General features: G+C 34.2%; 1 protein-coding gene across 1 annotated transcript; it reads left to right on the top strand.

Moving 5' to 3' along the window:
• Positions 1-1375: 1375 nt before the first annotated feature.
• Positions 1376-3770, top strand: LOC123910148. Its single transcript, XM_045961201.1, has 2 exons — positions 1376-2699; positions 3507-3770. Exon 1 carries the CDS (start codon positions 1716-1718, stop codon positions 2652-2654), a length of 939 nt encoding a protein of 312 aa, XP_045817157.1. The 5' UTR covers positions 1376-1715; the 3' UTR covers positions 2655-2699; positions 3507-3770.
• Positions 3771-21014: the final 17244 nt, after the last annotated feature.

Below are 21014 nucleotides of genomic sequence, written 5' to 3'. Positions count from 1 at the left end.
CGGTTGAAGAAAACAGAAAATCCTGATCAGATCTTCCATCGTACCACGATATGATCCATCGTGGCCACGATGAGGCGAAATTACACACCATCGTGGCCAAGATAGGTGCGATGGACGCGCAGAAAAAGCCCAAACTCAGCTGAAAAACTATAAATAGAGCATTTCTCCTCCACTATTATTCATTCCAAAATATTGAGAGATATTCAATATTCACTCTAGAGTTAGGAGAACTCTAAGGAGGAGGCAAGGAGGACCAAGGAACTCCAAGGCCAATAAGGTTCTTTTCTTTCTGTCTTTGTAATTTATTTTTCCTAGGTTAGGTGGAGTCGATGAACTCCCTTACGAATGCTTGGTATTGTATAATTTGGGTATAAATTCAATTGTTTCTACTTTCAAACTCTTTTATCGTCTGGTTTTATATATTTTTTAATACTGATCACATTAGAATAAAATCTAAGGAGCTAGTGAATATCGGATAGGAAACGAAGCTAGTAAACCCGAACGAAGGACGATGTAATAAGGTCAAGATGAGACCACTAAATTCAGTATCTGAGGTCTTAGCATATGATTAGAATGAACGATAATTTCTACTTGAGGAAAAGTTAGGACTAGTTTGAGGCACACGTGACAGTTTGTGACACATTGAGCCTTAAAGGTAATGATACCAAAGTTTGTAACGAAAAAGTGGAACCGGCTGGGGCTATGATATTTAAGCAGAGTAAAGGCAACCGTAACTAGGCTCTGAACAGTTTGTAATAGAGATAGGGAACAAGTGCTTCTGAACCTATTTTTAATAGTCTAATCCTGATAGAGGGAAACAATGGAATAACCACCAAGCAGAAGTAAAGGAGGGATTCGTCCACACTTAACCACCCCGCGTGGACACACACACACCATTTACTTTTACAGTCATTTACTGTCATGCAATTTACTTTTCTGCTCTTTAATTAAAGTTATTTACTTTCACCCGCACAACTATCTCTAAACAAAGCGAAGGCAACTTATCATAATTCTTAAGTGAAACTAGTAATTTTGGCACAATCCTTGTGAAGAACGATAACTTATCACTTTATTACTTGGTTGCGATTCTGTGCACTTGCAGAGCTACCATCAGGATACATAGCTATTTTTTTTTATAATGGATACATAGCTATTTATTAAATAAATGTACTGTAGTTGATTTCATCTAATATTTATTTTTTAATTGATAATAAAATCAATTTATTTAATCATTGTTGAGCCAATATTAATTTTAGATGAGATTTTGTTAATTTAGCTTTGAAATTAGTAACATATGAAACTTTTTATTGTACCAAAAAAAACCCTCTTATAATGTTTTTTTTTAAAAAAATATTTTTACAATAGACAAGGGGTCTCACCGGATCAGTTCTTCATTTAAACCCCCACTTGAGGGCTCTTCTTGACTCATGTGGCCACTCTTTCCAATATTTATGGAATTTTTGTTGGCTTGAAACTTGAAACCTCTCTTAAGTTTGATATGTTACTAATTAGACTCAAACTTCATTAGAGCTACTTAGTCTGCGACTCAATCTAAAATTCAAGTCGTGTTCGAAATCAGCAGCAACAATTTCCAAAAGCCTTCCCTTCTTTTTCTCTCATTCTTGACCATATCAGTGTTGATAAACCATAAATCCCTCCACTCTAAAAACAACCTTAATTTCTTGACCATATCAGTGTTTAAATTTTCATAAAAAATGGATCTTTCTCTAAAACCAAATAGAATGGAAACATCTACTATATGGGTTGCAAAATTCATGCTTATGTCAATTGGGATTATCTCAATTCTTGTTTTGTTAAAAGTTGCAATAATCCCATATACATTTGATCTTGTTCTATCAACTCTTCCTCAACTTTGGTTCTCAATAAGAAGATGGTTAACAGTTCCTTTTCTTTACATCATTGTTAACTTCATCATCGTCACCATTGTAGCTTCTTCAAGCTTTTCTGATCCCAAACAGGCAACCACAACCACCATTTTAGAAACTACCACTGACCCAATTGAGTTACAAAACCAAACCAATGAACCACATGAAGAAAAAGAGGTTGAAGAAGTTTCAAAAGAACAAGAACAAGAGAAAAGAGTTGTTGAAGTTAAAGACTCTGAATTGTTCTTCAACAAATTCATCACTGACCCATCACCAGAAGAACAGGAAAATTGCAGTAAAGACTATTACTTGACAGATTCTGATGATAAAGTTAAAGAATTTGGATTGTTCTGCAACAAATTCATCACTGACCCATCACCAGAAAAATGCAGAAACGATTATACCTTGCCGGATTCCGGCGATGATGACAGTTTAGAAGCGACATGGAAGGCTATAATGGAAGGACAAGAGAAAACAATGAAGCCACATCTTCAGAAAAGTGACACTTGGACTGCAAGGATTGTGAAAGCAGAACCATTTCGTAACAATGGTGGTTTTGGTGATGATGATGATGACCCTGTTGCTTGGGCTCAAAGGGAACTGAAAAAGTCAGAAACTTTCAATGATAGATCATCATTGAAAAGAGAAAAATCAATAAGTCCTGAGGAATTGAATAAAAGGGCTGAAGCATTTATTAAGAAGTTTAATAATCAAATGAAGTTGCAGAGACTTGAATCTTATCAACGTTTTATGGAATTGGTCACATGAAGTTTAAAAATGTGATATTCTGCAAGGATATTAACCATCTTGGAGGTACATGATTTGAACATATTTTAAATTTTGTTTCTTAGATCTTAGTATGTAGGAGCTGGATGTTTGGATTGACGGTGAATTTGGCAGAATTTCCTTATGGCTTATGCTACTGTAATTGTTAAAAACTATATTTTCGAGCTTCAATAAAATCATAGTTTCACTATAAATTTATCAAACTCATTGTGGTTACAAACATGCACATTTAGCGGCGCTAACTTAGCGCACTGGATATCAAGTTGAGATAAGACGGTCCATAACTGAAATGAATTTTCTATTCTAACTGCGACTCAACCGTCCAATATGAATGAATGTCTGTGATTGTTTTAATACATAATTTGCATTGTCTGATCTTAAATCAATGACCGAGATTTATTACTGCATATAACTTCTTGATATTACTACAACAACAATTCTAAATATATGTCCATAACCATGTTCCAATTTTTCCCAAATAAATTGGATTCTAAATACAAAGGAAATACGTGAACCGTCAAATCTTAATTTGCCATCCAAATTGAAGATCATGTGATTTTAAACTCGATTTATCAAAGTTAGGACGTGACCGTCACAAGCTAATGGTCCAAATTGCATGATTTAATTAAAGTTGTTAAAACAAAAAGATGAAGATGTGAATAAATTCACAACATCCATCCATGTTAAATGAATCTAAATTTGATTAGTTTTTTCCAATTCCAACTGCCAAACACTTGATTGAAGTCTAGAAAAAATATAATATAAATCAAAATAACAAAATTATATTTGTCGGTTTCTCTAATTATTGACTCTTTCTTTTCCCTCTCTTTGCAGATTTTGTTATGTAATTTTTATATCTTAGACTTAGACTTTGTGAAGAGGCACGATGGACTTTTTATCCCATGCAAGTTTCTAGTGACATAGTTAACATAAGTTAGTCTATGCTCTTTTTTGTCTTATATATTGCATAAAAAATGTTTGTATTGATGTAGTTATCCTAGACATCACTATACATATATGAGGATTATTTGAAGTTGAATGTACGGTTTCTACAACCATAGATTACTCTATATCTAGGCTTTGGCTAACATGGAAGATTTGATGAAGTCTTTCATATGATGCACAAGCTCTAAAAAACATCATAACGAATACGAATTTTACAAAATCCATCGTTGAATTAAAATTTTATATCATATAAATCATCTATAAAATGTATGGCCGAAGAAATATATGCAATTAAGAAGAATAAAATGATGGAGCTAGCAGAATTACCAACAAACAAAAAGTCAATAGGAGTGAAGTGGGTATACAAAAGATTGTAAAGAAATTTATATGGTTTGAAGCACACATTTATCAAAATTATTGAGCTTAAAGATATTATGATATAATTTTCACTAGTAATAATTCAAAGATGATTATAGAATCCATGGAGGCAACGATAAGCTGGTTTGAAATGACAAACTTGCACCTAATGTTCTATTTTTGCTACGAGAAAAACAAGGGTTTGTAGAGGCAAAAAGCGACCACTACATGTAGCCCAATTACAAAAATTTGTGGTTGCCAATCAATGACATTATTTTACCATTTTGTGGTGGTTCAATCTGGCACAAAATGCTTAGATTTAAAATATAAAAATTATTGTGGTTTAAAACCGTCACAAATCACAAGATTTTGTCAGAAAGTGTAAAAAGAAAATTAAAATAAAAAAAATGTAATTTTAAGAAAACATAATTTTTTAAAAAAATAAAAGAAAAAAATTAAAATAGAACAAATTATTTTAAAAGACATAAAAATAGTAGTGAAAATTATAATTATAGGGAGAAGTTAGAAATAAATGATAGATTAAAATAAAATATTTTTTTATAAATGATAAATTATAAACTCATAAGCTACTTAAAATAGCGTTTAAAAAAAATAAACTATAGTCCCTGCAAAATTACCAAATTTTATTTTTGGTCCCTATAAAAAAAAATATTTTGGCCGCTACAAAATTATTATGCACGCAGCTTTAGTCTATATTGTTAAACCTATGCATATTCTTGAATGATTATTTCATGGACATGTTTAGAACATTATAAAAAATTTCTCGATAAAAAAGAAACCTAAAATTTGTTTTCTAAGTCAAGATTTCATCACTTTTGTCTTTATCTTTTGAAATTTTAAAAATTCATAATTAATTCTTCTCATTTTAAAAAATTCTAAAGTTTTATAAAAAAGAATTTATAGTATTCTTAATATGTCTATAAAAAAATTATTCAAAAATTAAAAGTTTTGAAATAATTTAATAATTTTAAAATTTTTGTAGGGACTAGTCACTTTTTTTCCCGATGGTTTGACCAGTTTATTTGTATGTAAACAAGGCATGGTTGCTATCAAACCCATATTTATCTTGTTTGTAAGTAAACAAGGCATGGTTGCTACAAATCCATATTTATCAAATGTCATTATTGAGTTGACATGTCAACTGTTCATCCCGGTCCCTTAGCTATATAATTAAATGATCTAACTTACCCAATATTATAGAAGTTCATTCAACATGTAATGAGTGATCCATTAAGTAGTAGTAATAATAATAACATCAATAAGCAAAATTAAAATTATGATCCATTGTATAGAGCTTGTTGGACCAAGAAAATAATAATAATAATACTAGTACTCTTGCAAGTTCTTTGCAATTTCTTGCACAAAATAGATGATAATCATCAATTTTAAGTATTCAATTCTTTTATACTATAGTTCTTAATAAATGAGGTTTTGAAACATGGCATGCATAATAATATAGCATACATCAAACACCAAAAAAATCAATAAACTATTAACATCAATACCGACATATCATGTGCAAATGAGATGATTTGTTGGATAGAAAAATTCATTTTTGATAATTAAATATATAACCTTATATAACCATACCCATATATCTGTCTCTTGTAAAATCATGATAGGGATGTTTGAGGCTATTCAATTAGAAATAGTAAGAATAATCCTAAACACTTTCCTACCATTTATTTTGTTTGTTTTTATTTGTCCTATGAATCTGAGATGTTATCCCATTTTTCAGGTGTTTCCTTGAACTACCCTTTACACTTTTTTTTTTAATTAAATAAGCAACATATATAATACCGAGTAGAATTCAATAAATTGTTGTGGTAAGTGTGAAGTGAGTTAAGTCTTACGTACATTGCTTTAAAAAGTGAAGGTTGAACATTTTATAAATAAGAGGACCTTAAACCTAATGCTTTAAGGTTTTGAGATTCGGGATAAGGATAGAGTTAGGTTGGAAGACTATTTCTTGTAACTCTTGAGAATCTCATTGTAACGTTACTCTCTTTGTTTAGTGGAACGGAAGACTGCTCTCACCCCTAGACGTAGGTGTTGGAAAAAAATTGGACCTAATCACAATATTCAATCATATATTAATTTAAGGAATTCAATAAATATTATAGAGAATAAAATTAAAATAGAGTTCATAGGAACTTATCTCTTGTGGATGTAGTAGTTTGATGTCAACCGCATAGTAAACAACCACAGAATCATAAACCTCCAAAATAGTGATCCGTGATACAATACCTGAGGCGTGCTGATCGCACTGTCCTTAAGGATTTATCCGCCTCATAAGCGCAAATCCCCCAGGATTCAACAGGTCCTTCTCAGATATAAATTATATCCGAGGAAACAGAACTAGCAAGAATTAATTTAGAACAGGTTGATGTTAAAACTCAGAGCCACAATATGTGAGGGAAGGAAACTATGAAAGATGAAACTATTTTTGACAATGAATGAATTTTGGTTCTGCACAACTTTTCCATTTTTTCGTTTCATTGCTCTACTGATACGTATATGTATATGGTCAAGTATCTTCTATTGGAATTGAATGTTATAGTATCCTTAAATTGTGGCAGTAATGATAAGAATGAACCGTTATTCCTTATCATAAGGAGTTTAAAAGTAAAACGTGCACTGACTCATAAAGAAAAGAAACGGTGCAAATTGACCGAATAAAACCAACAATGAAAATTTACTTTTGAAATAAATAATAATAATTATTATTATAACGAAAATAATAATAATAACACAACCGTAGGTCATCTTTGGACCAAACTGGGTAAACAATATTGTGTGTGCTTGTCTCTTTGTTTTTGTTGTTGTTTTATCTTTTGCTTGTTTATTATGATTATAATTATCGTTCCCTTTCGATTTTGGTTGCCGATTAATACGTTCTACATATCAAGTACTATTGACGCCCATCATGGGACAATGATCAAATTTTTAATCGAGTATCATGGGTTCGAAGTGGGATATTGAGAAGTTTACCGGTAGTAACGACTTCGTGTTGTGGCAGGTAAAGATGAGGACAATTCTAATCCAACAGATGTGTGTCGAAGCATTGAATGGAGAAGCACAGATGTCAGTGCATGTGACACCTACAGAGATGACTAAGATGAATGATAAGACAGTCAATGTCATTATCTTATGCCTCAGGGATAAGGTGTTGAGAGAAGTAACAAGGGAGACCATTGTTGTGTCTATGTGGACCAAGCTTTAGTCATTGTAGATGACTAAGTCTTTGGCTCATAGGAAGTATCTGAAACAACAACTCTACTTTTTCAGAATAGTGGAGACAAAACCTATAATGGAGCAACTGATGGAATTTAATAAATTCATTGATGATTTGGTGAATATTGATGTGAACCTGGAAGACGAGGACAAAGCCCTACATCTACTGTGTGTTTTACCTAGGTTCTTTGAGAACTTCAAAGATATATACTATGTTATATGGCAAAAAAGACATTATCACCTTGGTGGAAGTCCAAGCGGCTTTGAGAACCAAGAAATTAACAAAATTCAAAGATATGAAGAATGTTTTTCAAAAGAAAAAAATATATGAAGGTTAATGATAGTGGAGAAGGTTTGAACGTCTCAAGGGGGAGAAGTAAAAATAGGAGTAATGGTAAATGCAAGAAGCCCAGGTCAAAGGGTAGTGACAAAACTAAGTTTAAGTGTTTTCTTTGTCACACCCCAATTCACTTTATGAAGGCATGTCCTCAGAGAGGGCGTGGTGGTAGTTCATCCGTTTAGATTGCTGTAAGTGAAGATGAATGTTATGAGAGTGCAGGAGCACTAGCTGTGACAAGTTGGGAACCTGGAAAGAGATATGTCATGGACTTTGAATGCTCTTATCATATTTGTCCAAGAAATGAGTACTTTGAGACCTTATAACTGAAAGAAGATGGAGTTTTTCGTCTTGGTAACAATAAAGCTTGCAAGGTCCAAGGTATGGGTACTATCCATCTCAAAATGTTTGATGATCGTGATTTACTTTATAAAAAAAATAAGCCTTAAAAGTAAAAATAAATTTGTTCTAAAATAAAATAGAATCTCACTTCTTTGTTTTTAAATATATCTAATTTACAAACAAATAGAATATTGCTTTGTTTTTAAATATACCCAATTTAAAAACAATCATAATATTTGTTTCCTGATTTTAAATTAATCCTCACAATTTCTATGAAATGCTAGAAGTCTTGAAAATTTAGAATTTGCCATGGAGATAAATAAAATTTAACAAAAAATTATATCTTTTAGAAATTGATCGATTTTTTTTAACAATTCATCCTAAAAAAACACATTAATCAATTGTATATACTTCCTCCGTCCCAAAATATAAGCAAAAGTGAGTCAAATAAACTTTGATGTATTTGATTAAAGATTTGGACCAAATACATTCACTTTTATTGACCAATATTTATTTATATTTTGAGACGGATGAAGTACATGCCAACTCACTTTAGGGTCTGTTTGGTTCGGGGGTTTTGGAGGGGAGGGGAGGGGAGGTGAGGGACTATTTTAAAAAAATTGTGTTTGGTTCAATTTTTATGAGGGGGGAGGAGGGGAGGGGAGCAAAATCCCTTCAAAGACCACTTTTTGCTTCCCCCAAATTGGGGAGATTTGGAGGGGAGGGGAGGTAAGATTTAATGTTTACAATTTTATTACAATTCCTAAATTATCCTTAAATTTATTTTAAAATTCCAAAATTAACCTTCTTTAAAGTTGTTAAAAATTAGGTTATCTCTTTGCTATTATTTAACCAAAAATTATTTTGATTTACCGTGCTTTCCTGGAAATCTCTTTGCTATTTCTTTTCGTTTACCTAATATTTACATGGTATTTACATGGCGTTTTGCCACTATAGTTTAATTGCCACTATTATTCTAATTATCATCATCTTTGTATTCTTTCTTTTTTTTAAAAGGATCGTCATCTTTTATTTTGTATTTACTCTTGGTATAATAATTTTTGTTTGTTTATATGTTCTGCTTCAGCCATTTATTTTGTTATTTGTATATATATATATATATATATATATATATATATATATATATATATATGAATAAATTATTTTGTTTTTTTGACAAATAATAAATTATTTTGTAAAACAAAATATTAAGATCAGAAAATATTGCAACCAGCAAATGGTTTGATCTATGATCTCTGTCGAAGATGATAAGAATTATGCGTCGTTGTAAAATTATAAGGAATATATATGTAATTTAGTTATAAAATCTCTTCCCTCCCTCTTCTGAACCAAACATATTTGTAATTAAAATCTCCATCCTCCTCTCCCCTCACCTCTTTTGAACCAAACATGTTATACATACAAAAAATTACCTCCCCTCACCTCCCTTCCCCTCCCCTCTATTAAAATCTCTCACCTCCCCTCCCCTCATTTGAACCAAACACACCCTTAGAGTATCAACTTATTGATTGGAGGTCTGTGTTAGTGGATAATTTTTCTTTTAGATTCCGGAAAAATGGGCTTTTGCCATGTGTGCGTTAATCCAATTAATAATGACAGGGCTATATTAATGTTTGTGAATTTAGTTTTCACAATAGGGATGTAGGCCATAATAGTGTGACTTATGTTAATGTTGGGAGTAACATTTGTTAGAAAATTCCAAACCTGTAAATTTCAGTACCAATCACAAGACAAGCACCACCAATGAAGTGTTTTGAGTTCAAGTGCCTCTAGGTTCAAGTATATTGTTCTTGTCTTTTTTATGTTTTACGTATTAATTTATGTTGTATATTCCCTCCGTCTCAAAATGAGTGAGCCATTTTGACTATATACACTATTCACATATCATACTTTGACCCTACTTTTCTACTAATATATAAAAACAAATATTAACATATTAAAAATATTAATCGTCAAAGTTATGCATTGACATGCGTGACGCAGTTAACTGACTCACTCATTGTGGGACGGAGGGGGTATGTATTTTACTCGATGAAGACAATTGTTAGGATCAAGAGCACATGTGGTTTATAGTGGACAAACTTAAAAATCACTTAGAGCATGCACAATGGAGAAATCCAATTTTGAGTACCTAAGTGGGTCCCGCGTGTACACATTACTCATTTATAATTTTTTAATAATAGTACCTAATAAGCACTCAATCTCTCCAACTCAGCACCTCTCAAACAATTCTAAACAGGTCCCACAAATAACTTCACATCTCATCAATAACTCTACATCCTTATAAATGGGTCCCACAAATTCTATTAGGTACTATGACAGAGAGTGCTTATTTGAGAAGTGGTACCTTTTTGGTACTAAAATGTGTTATGCTCCAATGGTAGTACTTAATAAGTACCATGAGTACCTAATAGGTATTACACCATTGGAGATGGTCTTAGTAGAACTTTCTCGACAATGACACCAGAAGTTTAGAATTTTTGTTCTTTTTACATTTTACATCTTAATCTTGTTGGTAAAGGCACTATAAATATATCTTATAAGTCTTCTTTTAATCATGAAATCTTATATCTGTACGACATCATGATCTATCTCATTTCGATGTGAATTCGGTTCATTCATGTCTTCTTTCAGCCTGAAAAGTTGTTAGAAGTCTCTCATTGTCCATGTCTTATGCATTGACGATCACTCTCTATTCTCATCGGTCTCAAGCATCATAATGATTAAGCTAAATGTTGAATATCTAAGAGAGGCGACTAATAGATGTAGTTTTACAAATAAAAATTAAGTATTTGAGTTTATCGATCATAACCATAAGAACTAGTGTGATACTAAAGCCTTTCAACAACTAATATCATTGTAATAAGTATAGAAAATGCATTGTAACGCCCAATAATGAGATGTGATTGTAAACCTAACCTGGTGTCTTGCGACTAGCGTCTACGAATGAATCTATTTCATGTAATTGTCAAAAATATATATGTAAAATTTTAAGTGGATATGTGAAGTCTCGTTTTTGTGATCTCAAAACATTGGTCTATATTATTGCTCTCAACATTTCTTTAAACTTCTCAACAAGTGGTATGAGAGTCTCGTTCGTCGAGAATGAGATCATAATATTTGAATCCTTTTATCAAAATTCTTTCTAGTGATGTAGTTATGAGTTGTGTTCATTGGTAATAACAATACAAGTGTACGTAGGATATTCCAACATGAAGTTGGCAATAAAAAATACTTTTGTCCTTGTCTTTCATATACAATAATGAAGTGCTTAATGTGATTAGTCTCTTCACGAGGCATGCAACATGAATGTATAGATCTCCTCAAGTAGGAGAGGCCTATATCCGTACGGCAAAACCAAAGATCTTCTTTTTTTTTTCTTCAATAAAAGACTATGCTAATCTAACATGATATATAGCTAGGAACAAAATGGCTTTAAGGGTCAACTCTAACAATAGCATGCATTATCCTGATTCTGTAGTTATTTTGTCATGGCATATAAAAAGATCCTAACTCACATGAATGGTTTTTTTTTTTTTTACTAAACATACATGAATGATATGATGATTGAGATGCATTAATTCATATTGCTAGACCCATTACAACAATTGTGTTCGATGATTTTTTAAAATAAATCGATCAATTTTAAATTTTAGAGCCTCTTAAAAAAAATTAAAAATTTTAGAGACCGAGTCATTTGACTCCTTTAGCAAAAAATAGAGTCAATTGATACCTCGAATTCAAGTGAACAACTTCAAATTTATATAGCACTATATAGACATAAAATAGAGCTTTTATATATATATATATATTGGAAATGATTATTGGCAAAAAAGCCAAAACTCGCATTGTTTATACTATGAGTGGTGCTTGTACCCTCAAGATTGTTTAGTTAGGTAATTGGTGTGGTATTTTTTTTTGCCGGACCTTGTTTTTGTCTTTTTTCTTAGGTTTTAGTATTTCTATGTACTTTTCCTCCGATGCGGATAGAGTACGTTTTATACTTCCTCCTCTCGATTAATTTTTCGATTGTTTTATTTACTCACTTTTTCGCTGTTTAAAAAAAAAACTATGTTTCTATGTGAAAATTAGACTAATGCTTTTTTGTTGACAAACTAATTTTTAAATAAATCAATATGTGCCATTGGCAAAGTAACATATAAATAAAGAAATGGAAAAGTGTAATCATTATATTTCCTAATTAATTAATAGCCAAAATCTTCCCTTTTTGGTGGCTTAGCTGTAAGTATTGGAATTATGTATGTAATGTGGTGCTTTTGAAGCCTAACCCCCCTACGGATGGGGACACTAAGGTCACATTATTTAAGAGAGCTAGCTAGGTTGTGGTAATGGAGTTGTTAATATATTGCCACTATAAAGTCTATGGAGTATATGGCTATATATTTTATTGGTGAGTCTCCACCATGCGGCGTTCTCCCTTTTTCAATTCATATTTTTTAACTTTTTTTGTGAACTTTTATTTTTTTCATAAATTAATAGGAAGAGTTGTGGAGATATGAGACATTATTAAAAGAGTTTGAAATTTAAATTTCGGATTCATATTTTTTTTACAATTATATTATACGAGTTTAATCACTAAATTACTAGAAAAAAATATGAAGAATTGTACCAATTAAGATTCAAACTTATACACTCTTACAAAATGGTGCAAGCAATAGCCACCAATAATGCATTAATTTTACAACCAAGTTAACATATTATGTTCACTATCATTGAATAACTCACTATTATGAGTTATTCAATAAATCTAAAAAATAAATTTTTGTATATATTTGAGACCAAATGAAGTGTATTTTTCATATAAACAAATATATCTCAAATTTATATTTATTTCGTAATTTTTTTCCTCCTCAATTTATTATGTACTTTATTTTGTGCTTTTAGAACATATTTTATTTTTTAAAAGAAATATTTTTAGAATAGATTATGATCATGGTTACTTTCTGTTTTCTCTGTTGGACACACTTACAACATATATAAATATATTTTAAGAACCATTTTATAAAATTCTCGTCAATTAAATATTTTGATAATGTTTGTTTGTCCAATCAATAAAAATTAGTCGGCATAAACCCTTTATTTTGTCATGTAGTTTAGGGGTTATAAAGGTTAATAAGTGGAGTCTTCGGATTTGAACTCAAGTTTCTACATATATAATGTGATGTCTCTACTAACTGAGCTATGCTCACGGGTGCATAAACCGGATTTTAAAACCTTGAACAATTGTGGTATCATATTTATGAAAATAGAAAATCAATAGTCAAAATTAGATTGATGTATTTTGACTTAACCCGGCCGGATACATCTTATGTTTGGGTTAGTGGTTATTATATTTTGCCTTTTAAAAAAAATTAAATTTAGATTTTTTGAGTAAAAACTAAAACAGATAATTGAATCTTTTGAAATGTTAAGAGACTGTCTTGGAACAATAAGTAAATAGTAAATCTATTAAGGAACAATGCTAGCTAATCTATATATGCATGGTTTTGGAGGGATGCCTACCCATTTTATTTGCATGATCATACATACCCACAATAAGAACTTTGGTCACTGAAAAAAAAATTGTGGCCCTCTCTTTCATGCCATTAATTTCCACAAAACTAGATAGGTGCACTTTCTCACATGCTATTTTATATGTACATCAAATCAAATCAAATAGTAGTATAATACTAGACCATATTGTATGAACATGTCAAGAAGATAATAATGCATTCATTGGAGTTTTGAATTATTTACACCTAGTTCAATCATTGGGATGAACTATGGCTCCTTTTCTTAATTTGAGAAACTAAATTTACAAATCTTGAATGGATTAGTAGTAAAAGGCAAGCTAAGTCTCCAAAAAGTCAAGTAGACCTATGAAATCTTTAACAAGTTGACCTTGTGTTATCTTATAGTTAAACAAAATTATAAAATTTTATGTAGAGGGTTTCAATTAATACTCTCTCCAATTTTATGTATAAACAAAATTTAATTTTTAGAATCATTAAAAAAATAATGTAGTTAGACTATATTAAAGATTAGATATATCATTTTTTTAATATTTTTTTTTTAATGAATTTAAAAATTAAATTTTTTACTTATATATATGAGACTAATTAAAAAGAGTAGTATTCTAATTGTTATCGATGATTAGGAAAAACCTATGACAAAAGTACACTCAAAAGGCTACTTACGTACTTATTATTTACATGTATATACGCAATCTGTTTTTATCTTTCATTTTTTTCATTTACATTTCTATTTTTTATATGATATTTTAATTTTGTATATATTAATTTATTTTTATCATCATTTTTTTTTGGCTTTTTTATATTTTAAATCATCGTGTTTGTGTTTGAAACTGACTATTTTTATTTTGATAAGCAATAAAATTTATTCAACAAAAAAAAAATACAAAAGGTGTTCAACCTTTACGACAACAAAATCTGCCGCTAATCCCTTATAATAACAAGTGTGCAACAAGTACCAGCTTCCATATATTTTTGTTATCAAAGAAACCTTTGAATTTATAACCTACAACTTAGTGTATAAATATTACGGTTTCATTTACAAAATTACTTATGAACCGTATCTCAGGACTTCATTTCCCCATTTTCAAAAAAATTGCATTAAATAAAAGATTATTGATATTTAGTTGACAATATTAGATACTCCTATTTGATGGCATTTAATATTAATAAGTTGGGTCTTGTTAACATGTGCCCTTAGGGCACATGTTAAGATATACCAAAATAGAAATTCAACATTTAATGATACAAGAAATTTAATGTTTCAAAAGTCAAAATGCACAAATTAGCATTTAATAATTTCTATTTTTGCTTCCTTAACATGTGCCTTAAGGGCACAAGTTAACATTCTCCTAATAAGTTACTATATTTTTTTAAGTGTTAGCTAGGAATGCACTGAATCTGAATGAAATTCCTTGCCTTCATATTATGTTAGGTGTGGTAAGGTTGAATACTTGAAATTAATTCTCAATTCGGATGAGCTTTTGAAAATCTAAACTTGAATACTTGAAATTAATTCATAAATTATTGGAGAAAACGTATAAGAAATGCTAGCTAGGCAATAACTTGGCGTTTGGGAACACTACCTAAAATGAACATATTAATTGATATGCTTTAATTTGGTCAAAAACAAAAATTAATATGTTTCAATAATTTTTTGACTAATATGTGCTTCAATCATGAAATGTAAGAATGTGATATAAAAATTTGTCTTAGTTCTGTATTTTGGCATAATAATGGTAACTAGTTTGTGAGTCTGTGTTAAATACGAGAAATTAAATAAAATATCCAGAAAATTTAAATAAAATTTGGGTAATATAATTATACTCCCTCCGTCCTAAAATATAAGGGAAAATTGGTCATAGAAAGTTGATGTATTTAGTCCAAATTTTTAACCAAATACATCAACTTTCTTTGACCAATTTCCCCTTATATTTTGGGACGGAGGGAGTAGTGTTTTTTTATGGAGGATAAGTGTTTACTGCATGTAAGCGAATTTTGGTTTACTTTTTTATAATATTATTTTTTTCGATTATCCCTTGTAATGTCAAGATTTCGTCCTTTTATCCTCTTATGGAATGTGTTGGCTTAAGATTCCTCATAAATGATGAATTGACATGCTTAGTGAATGTGTAAACCAAAATTCGCTAACATTATACGGGGGTAAAAAGACGAACTTACCACTATGAGAAACAGTTGTGAACCAAGAGTCTCTGATGACAACATATCCAAATCACAAGGAACTCATTATGACACAACAGGACGTACTCAATTCATTTTGATGGAATTGCGCTTGCATCGTCTTGAGTCAACTCTGGTCAACAAGCGCATCCAAATTCTCCCTAACGAGATAGGACTTCATGACTTCCTAGTTCTGATCTTCAACATAAATCAAATCCTTATTATGCAACTTCATAGCAATGACTTCGAGGAAACTATTATGGACCAGACTAAAGCCATAATTCCCGGTAGCCCAAAACGTCCCAAGATCCATAACAACTCACCCATCACAAAATACATCGTACCCTTATGCTACACTGTTCATAGCAGATAAATTACTCCTGCATGGAATGTACACATTTCTCAATTCTACTGATACGAACCAACTAGTTGATCCAGACCCGATAAGGAATGATGGGAGCCCAACAACCCAAATTGAAAACAATACAGATATGGAGAATGATGGCCCAACATTAGGGAAACGAGTAATAAAGAAGCCACCGTGGATGGGTGACTTTGTGTGCTTGGAAGGAAGGCCTAGAAGATCCTGATATGCTGCAATTTAATTCCTGAAATTTCTGCTGCAATTTGTTAGCTTATTTCCTGTTTTATTTCCTTTCTTTCTGCCTGATTGTTATCATCCAATTCCTATTAATAGCTATGATGTAAACAAATCAGTATGTTGAATAATAAACAAGATCCTTTTCTTTCAAATTATCTTCTCTTATTTCTATAAGGAGTTGTCACTCACTCGAAGAGTGCTAAAACCTTTGAACATTCTGTAGCAGAGTGTATCATTGGTGCTTTCATCATGAACACAACTGAGCTTATGAACACCCTTCAATCCAATATCGATGCACAAATGGAAAAGTTTCGCTTACTGCTCGAATCCCACACTGAATCAGTTCACTCCACACTCCACCAACACCTGGTGGAAGTCGATTCAAAGGTCGCAAATCTGCAGGTCGAAGGCAAAAAACCACAACCTGCGTTTGCCGGAGCGGCATCGCGTACACTGAAATTAAGCGTACCACGTTTTGATGGTTCAAATCTCTTGGATTGGATTTTCCAGATTGAAGCCTTCTTCAACTTCCATGAAACCCCGGAAGAGTCCCGACTTCAGATCGTGGCTTTTCATCTTGATGGATGTGCCGCCGCGTGGTTCCAATGGGCAACACGCAACAATCTGTTATCATCGTGGCCAGTTTTTCTCGCCGCTGTCCACCACCGCTTCGGTCCAACCCAATACGAGGACATTGAAGGTGACCTATCCAAATTATCTCAAATCGGCACTGTAGCAGACTTTCAAGCCCAGTTTGAAGATTTGATGAACAAGGTCAACGGTATCTCCGAATCATTGCTTATCAGTTTTTTCATCACGGGACTGAAAAAGCATTTGAGACGGGAATTGCAATTTCACCGACCTGCTACCTTGATGGAAGCCTTTGCCATGGCCAGAGCATACGAAGCCCGTTTTGAGGACACACCAGCCATGGGCAAACCTGGGTCTCGCAGCCCACATAACCAACCCAGTTCTCTTACCAACCTAACTCAACCTATCAACAATCAAACAAACCGACCCAACCCCACTCTTCATAACTCATCCAACAATACTGCATCATCATTACCACCGCTCTTACCCACACCACACTCAAACCTTCCCGTTCGTAACATTTCCTCAGCCGAACACCGAGACCGTCGTTCGAAAGGCCTTTGTTTCAAATGTGATGAAAAATGGAACCCGTCTCACCGGTGCCGGAATCGTGTGCTTCTTCTCATGGGAGAGGATGAAGATGACCCCCCACCAGAATCTGACGATAACACAACAGATGATGTCTCTGGTGACATATCCAGTCTACACTCCCTGTCCAGCCAGCTACAAAGTCGATCCCTGCGTGTTTCCGGGCTTTATAAACAACAAAATTTCACCATCCTCATTGACAGCGGGAGCACTCACAACTTTGTCAAGCCTGCATTGGTGGAACGATTAGGATTACCTATCAGACCATGCCCTCGTTTCAAGGTCGCAACTGGTTGTGGAACCTTCTTGGTTTGTCAATTTTGTTGCCACAGCGTTCCTCTTATCTTACAGGACATTAATTTTGAGGTGGATTTATATGTCTTGGACATTGAAGGTCCACATGTTGTGTTGGGCTTTCCTTGGTTGCAATCTTTGGGCAAAGTGGCTCATGATTATTCAGCTCTCACTATGGAATTCATGTGGCAAGGGACTCCAGTTACTTTAGTCGGTGATGCTTCTCTAGCTTCACAATCAGTGTCACTACATCAACTTCAGGCATTGGTTCACACCAGTAATGTGGCCAGTATTTTTACCATCACGACTTCCATCCAAGAACCCGACCTTCTTCCAGAATCATCGATCACATTCCCATCCAACCTACCCGTCCCAGTTACTGATCTATTACAACGTTTTCGGACCGTTTTTGCCACGCCCACTAAGTTGCCCCCCCACCGAACTGTTGACCATCGCATCCATCTTGTTGAAGGATCCAAGCCGGTCAATGTGAGGCCCTATCGGTATCCTCAATTTCAAAAATCTGAAATGGAGAAACTTATCCGAGAAATGCTTGATCAAGGCATCATCGTCCCTAGCCACAGCCCTTTTCCTCACCCGTCCTATTAGTAAGGAAGAAAGACGGTACATGGAGATTTTGTGTGGATTATCGGGCCTTAAATTCTGTTACGATTAAGGATAAATTCCCAATCCCCATCATTGATGAACTTTTGGATGAGTTGGGTGGCGCAAGAATTTTTACAAAACTGGACTTGCGAGCAGGGTACCATCAAATTCGCGTTTATCCTCGTGACACTTATAAAACGGCGTTCCGCACACATGAGGGCCATTTTGAATTTCTTGTGATGCCGTTTGGACTTACTAATGCACCGTCAACATTTCAAGCTACTATGAACCAATTGTTTTCTCAATACTTGCGAAGGTTCGTGATTGTTTTTTTTGATGACATACTGATATATAGTGCCTCTATTGAAGATCACTTGCAACACTTAGAATTGGTTTTCACTTCCTTGAAGACTCATTGTTTTTTTGTGAAATTATCCAAATGTCTCTTCTGCCAAGAGTCCATTGACTACTTAGGCCATATCGTTTCTTCTCAAGGTGTACATGCAGATCCGGCCAAGCTCGAAGCCATGGAAAAATGGCCGACACCAGTAACGGTCAAACAACTTAGGGGGTTCTTAGGCCTTACCGGATACTACAGAAAATTCATTTCCCATTATGCAAGTATAGCTTCCCCCTTAACTGATCTCCTGAAGAATGATGCATTTATTTGGAATGAAGCTGCTCAACGAGCATTCCTTGCCCTCAAGCAAGCTATGCTTTCTGCGCCTGTCCTTAGTTTGCCTGACTTTTCTAAAGATTTTGTGATTGAGACTGACGCGTCCAATGTAGGTATCGGTGCTGTCTTAATGCAAGAGGGCCATCCCCTTGCTTTCTTTAGTAAGAAATTGGGCCCAAAATTACAAGCTGCATCTGTCTACATCAAGGAACTACATGCCATTACAGAATCTGTTCTTAAATGGAGACAATACTTGTTAGGCCATTTTTTTGTCATCCGCATTGATCATAAGAGCATCAAGGAATTACTTCAGCAAGTGATACAAACTCCCGAACAGCAGTCGTATGTGCGCAAACTCTTGGGGTTCCAATTCCGCATCGAGTACAAATCCGGGGCTTCTAACAAAGTGGCTGACGCCCTTTCACGCGTGCCTGCTGATTGGCCAGCCTGCGAGCACACACCCGCACTCAGAGCATTAGTGTCCTCACCTACATATGGCATTATTACCCAGCTCCAAAAAGACAATGCTTCTGATTCTTTTTATCAGACTTTTCATGAACAACAAGCTCAGGGATTGCTTCGGTACCCTTATACTATCGTGAACGGGGTCCTCTTACATGCTGGCCGCTATGTGCTCAAACCGACCTCTCCACTATGTTCTACCGTCATTAGTGAATTTCACGACACACCAAGTGGTGGACATGCCGGTGTGAAGCGTACTCTGGTTCGTGTTGCTGCCAATTTCTACTGGTCCGGTATGCGTAAAGCGGTGGAAAATTTTGTCGGCGCGTGCCTCACCTGTCAACAAATTAAGTACTCAACTCAGGTTCCAGCGGGACTCCTTCAACCCCTCCCGATTCCAGAGACGGTTTGGGAAGATGTGACAATGGACTTTATTACGGGACTCCCTCCCTCTCAAGGATCCACTGTTATCCTTGTTGTGGTGGATCGTTTATCCAAAACAGCTCACTTCGGTGCTCTCCCCACCTCATTTACCGCTTCTAAAGTAGCAGAGTTGTTTGTATCTTTGGTTGTGCGTCACCATGGGTATCCCCGTTCCATTGTGTCTGATCGTGACCCGGTCTTTATTAGCACTTTTTGGCGCAAGTTGTTTGAACTTAGTGGCACCAAACTTGCTATGAGCAGCGCCTATCACCCTCAAACCGACGGCCAAACAGAGGTAGTTAACCGTGGGTTGGAACAATATCTTCGTGCTTTCACTCAACATAAACCGTCTTCATGGGTTGCATTCCTCCCTTGGGCCGAATTTCATTATAATACCAGCTACCATAGTGCTTTGCAAATGTCCCCATTTGAGGCTCTTTATGGTCGAAAACCACCCACCATTCCGGCATATGCTAGGGGATCCACTTCTATACAAGTGTTGGACGAGGCCCTCACTTCTCGTGATGAATTACTCCGCACTTTGAAGGAAAATTTGGCTGCTGCTCAACATAGAATGCGTCAGAAGGCCAATGCGCATCGTCGCGACATTACTCTCGCTGTTGGTGATTTGGTTCTAGTGCGCCTCCGGCCGTATCGCCAAACATCAGTGCGTCAACAGAAACAACACAAGCTCTCTAAGAGGTTCTATGGTCCTTATACCATCCTAGAGCGCATTGGGACAGTAGCATACAAACTCCAACTTCCTTCTGGTAGTCGCATTCACCCGGTCTTCCATGTATCAGCTCTTAAGCCTTTTCGTGGTACTGATAATGTAGCAGCATGTGACTTACCACTAGAAAGCTTTGATAACCAACCTGTTGATCAACCAAGGGCAATTTTAGACCGGCGTACTCAGTTAGTTCATGGTCAGCCACGTGAACAACTATTGGTGCATTGGGTGGGCTGTCCAATTGATGAAGCTTCATGGGAAGACTTGGAGAATTTTCTTACTTGTTATCCTGATTTTCACCTTGAGGACAAGGTGAGTTTTGCAGGAGGGGAAAATGATACGAACCAACTAGTTGATCCAGACCCGATAAGGAATGATGGGAGCCCAACAACCCAAATTGAA

The sequence above is a fragment of the Trifolium pratense genome, linkage group LG2 (genome assembly GCF_020283565.1).
Source record: "Trifolium pratense cultivar HEN17-A07 linkage group LG2, ARS_RC_1.1, whole genome shotgun sequence".
NCBI lineage: Eukaryota > Viridiplantae > Streptophyta > Magnoliopsida > Fabales > Fabaceae > Trifolium > Trifolium pratense.
Note: the sequence above shows the minus strand (reverse complement) of the source record. Positions and strands in the feature narration are given on the sequence as shown.

Bases quoted from the DNA above. Each gene is read 5' to 3' on its own strand.
- LOC123910148 (XM_045961201.1), top strand. From the start codon at position 1,716: ATGGATCTTTCTCTAAAACCAAATAGAATGGAAACATCTACTATATGG.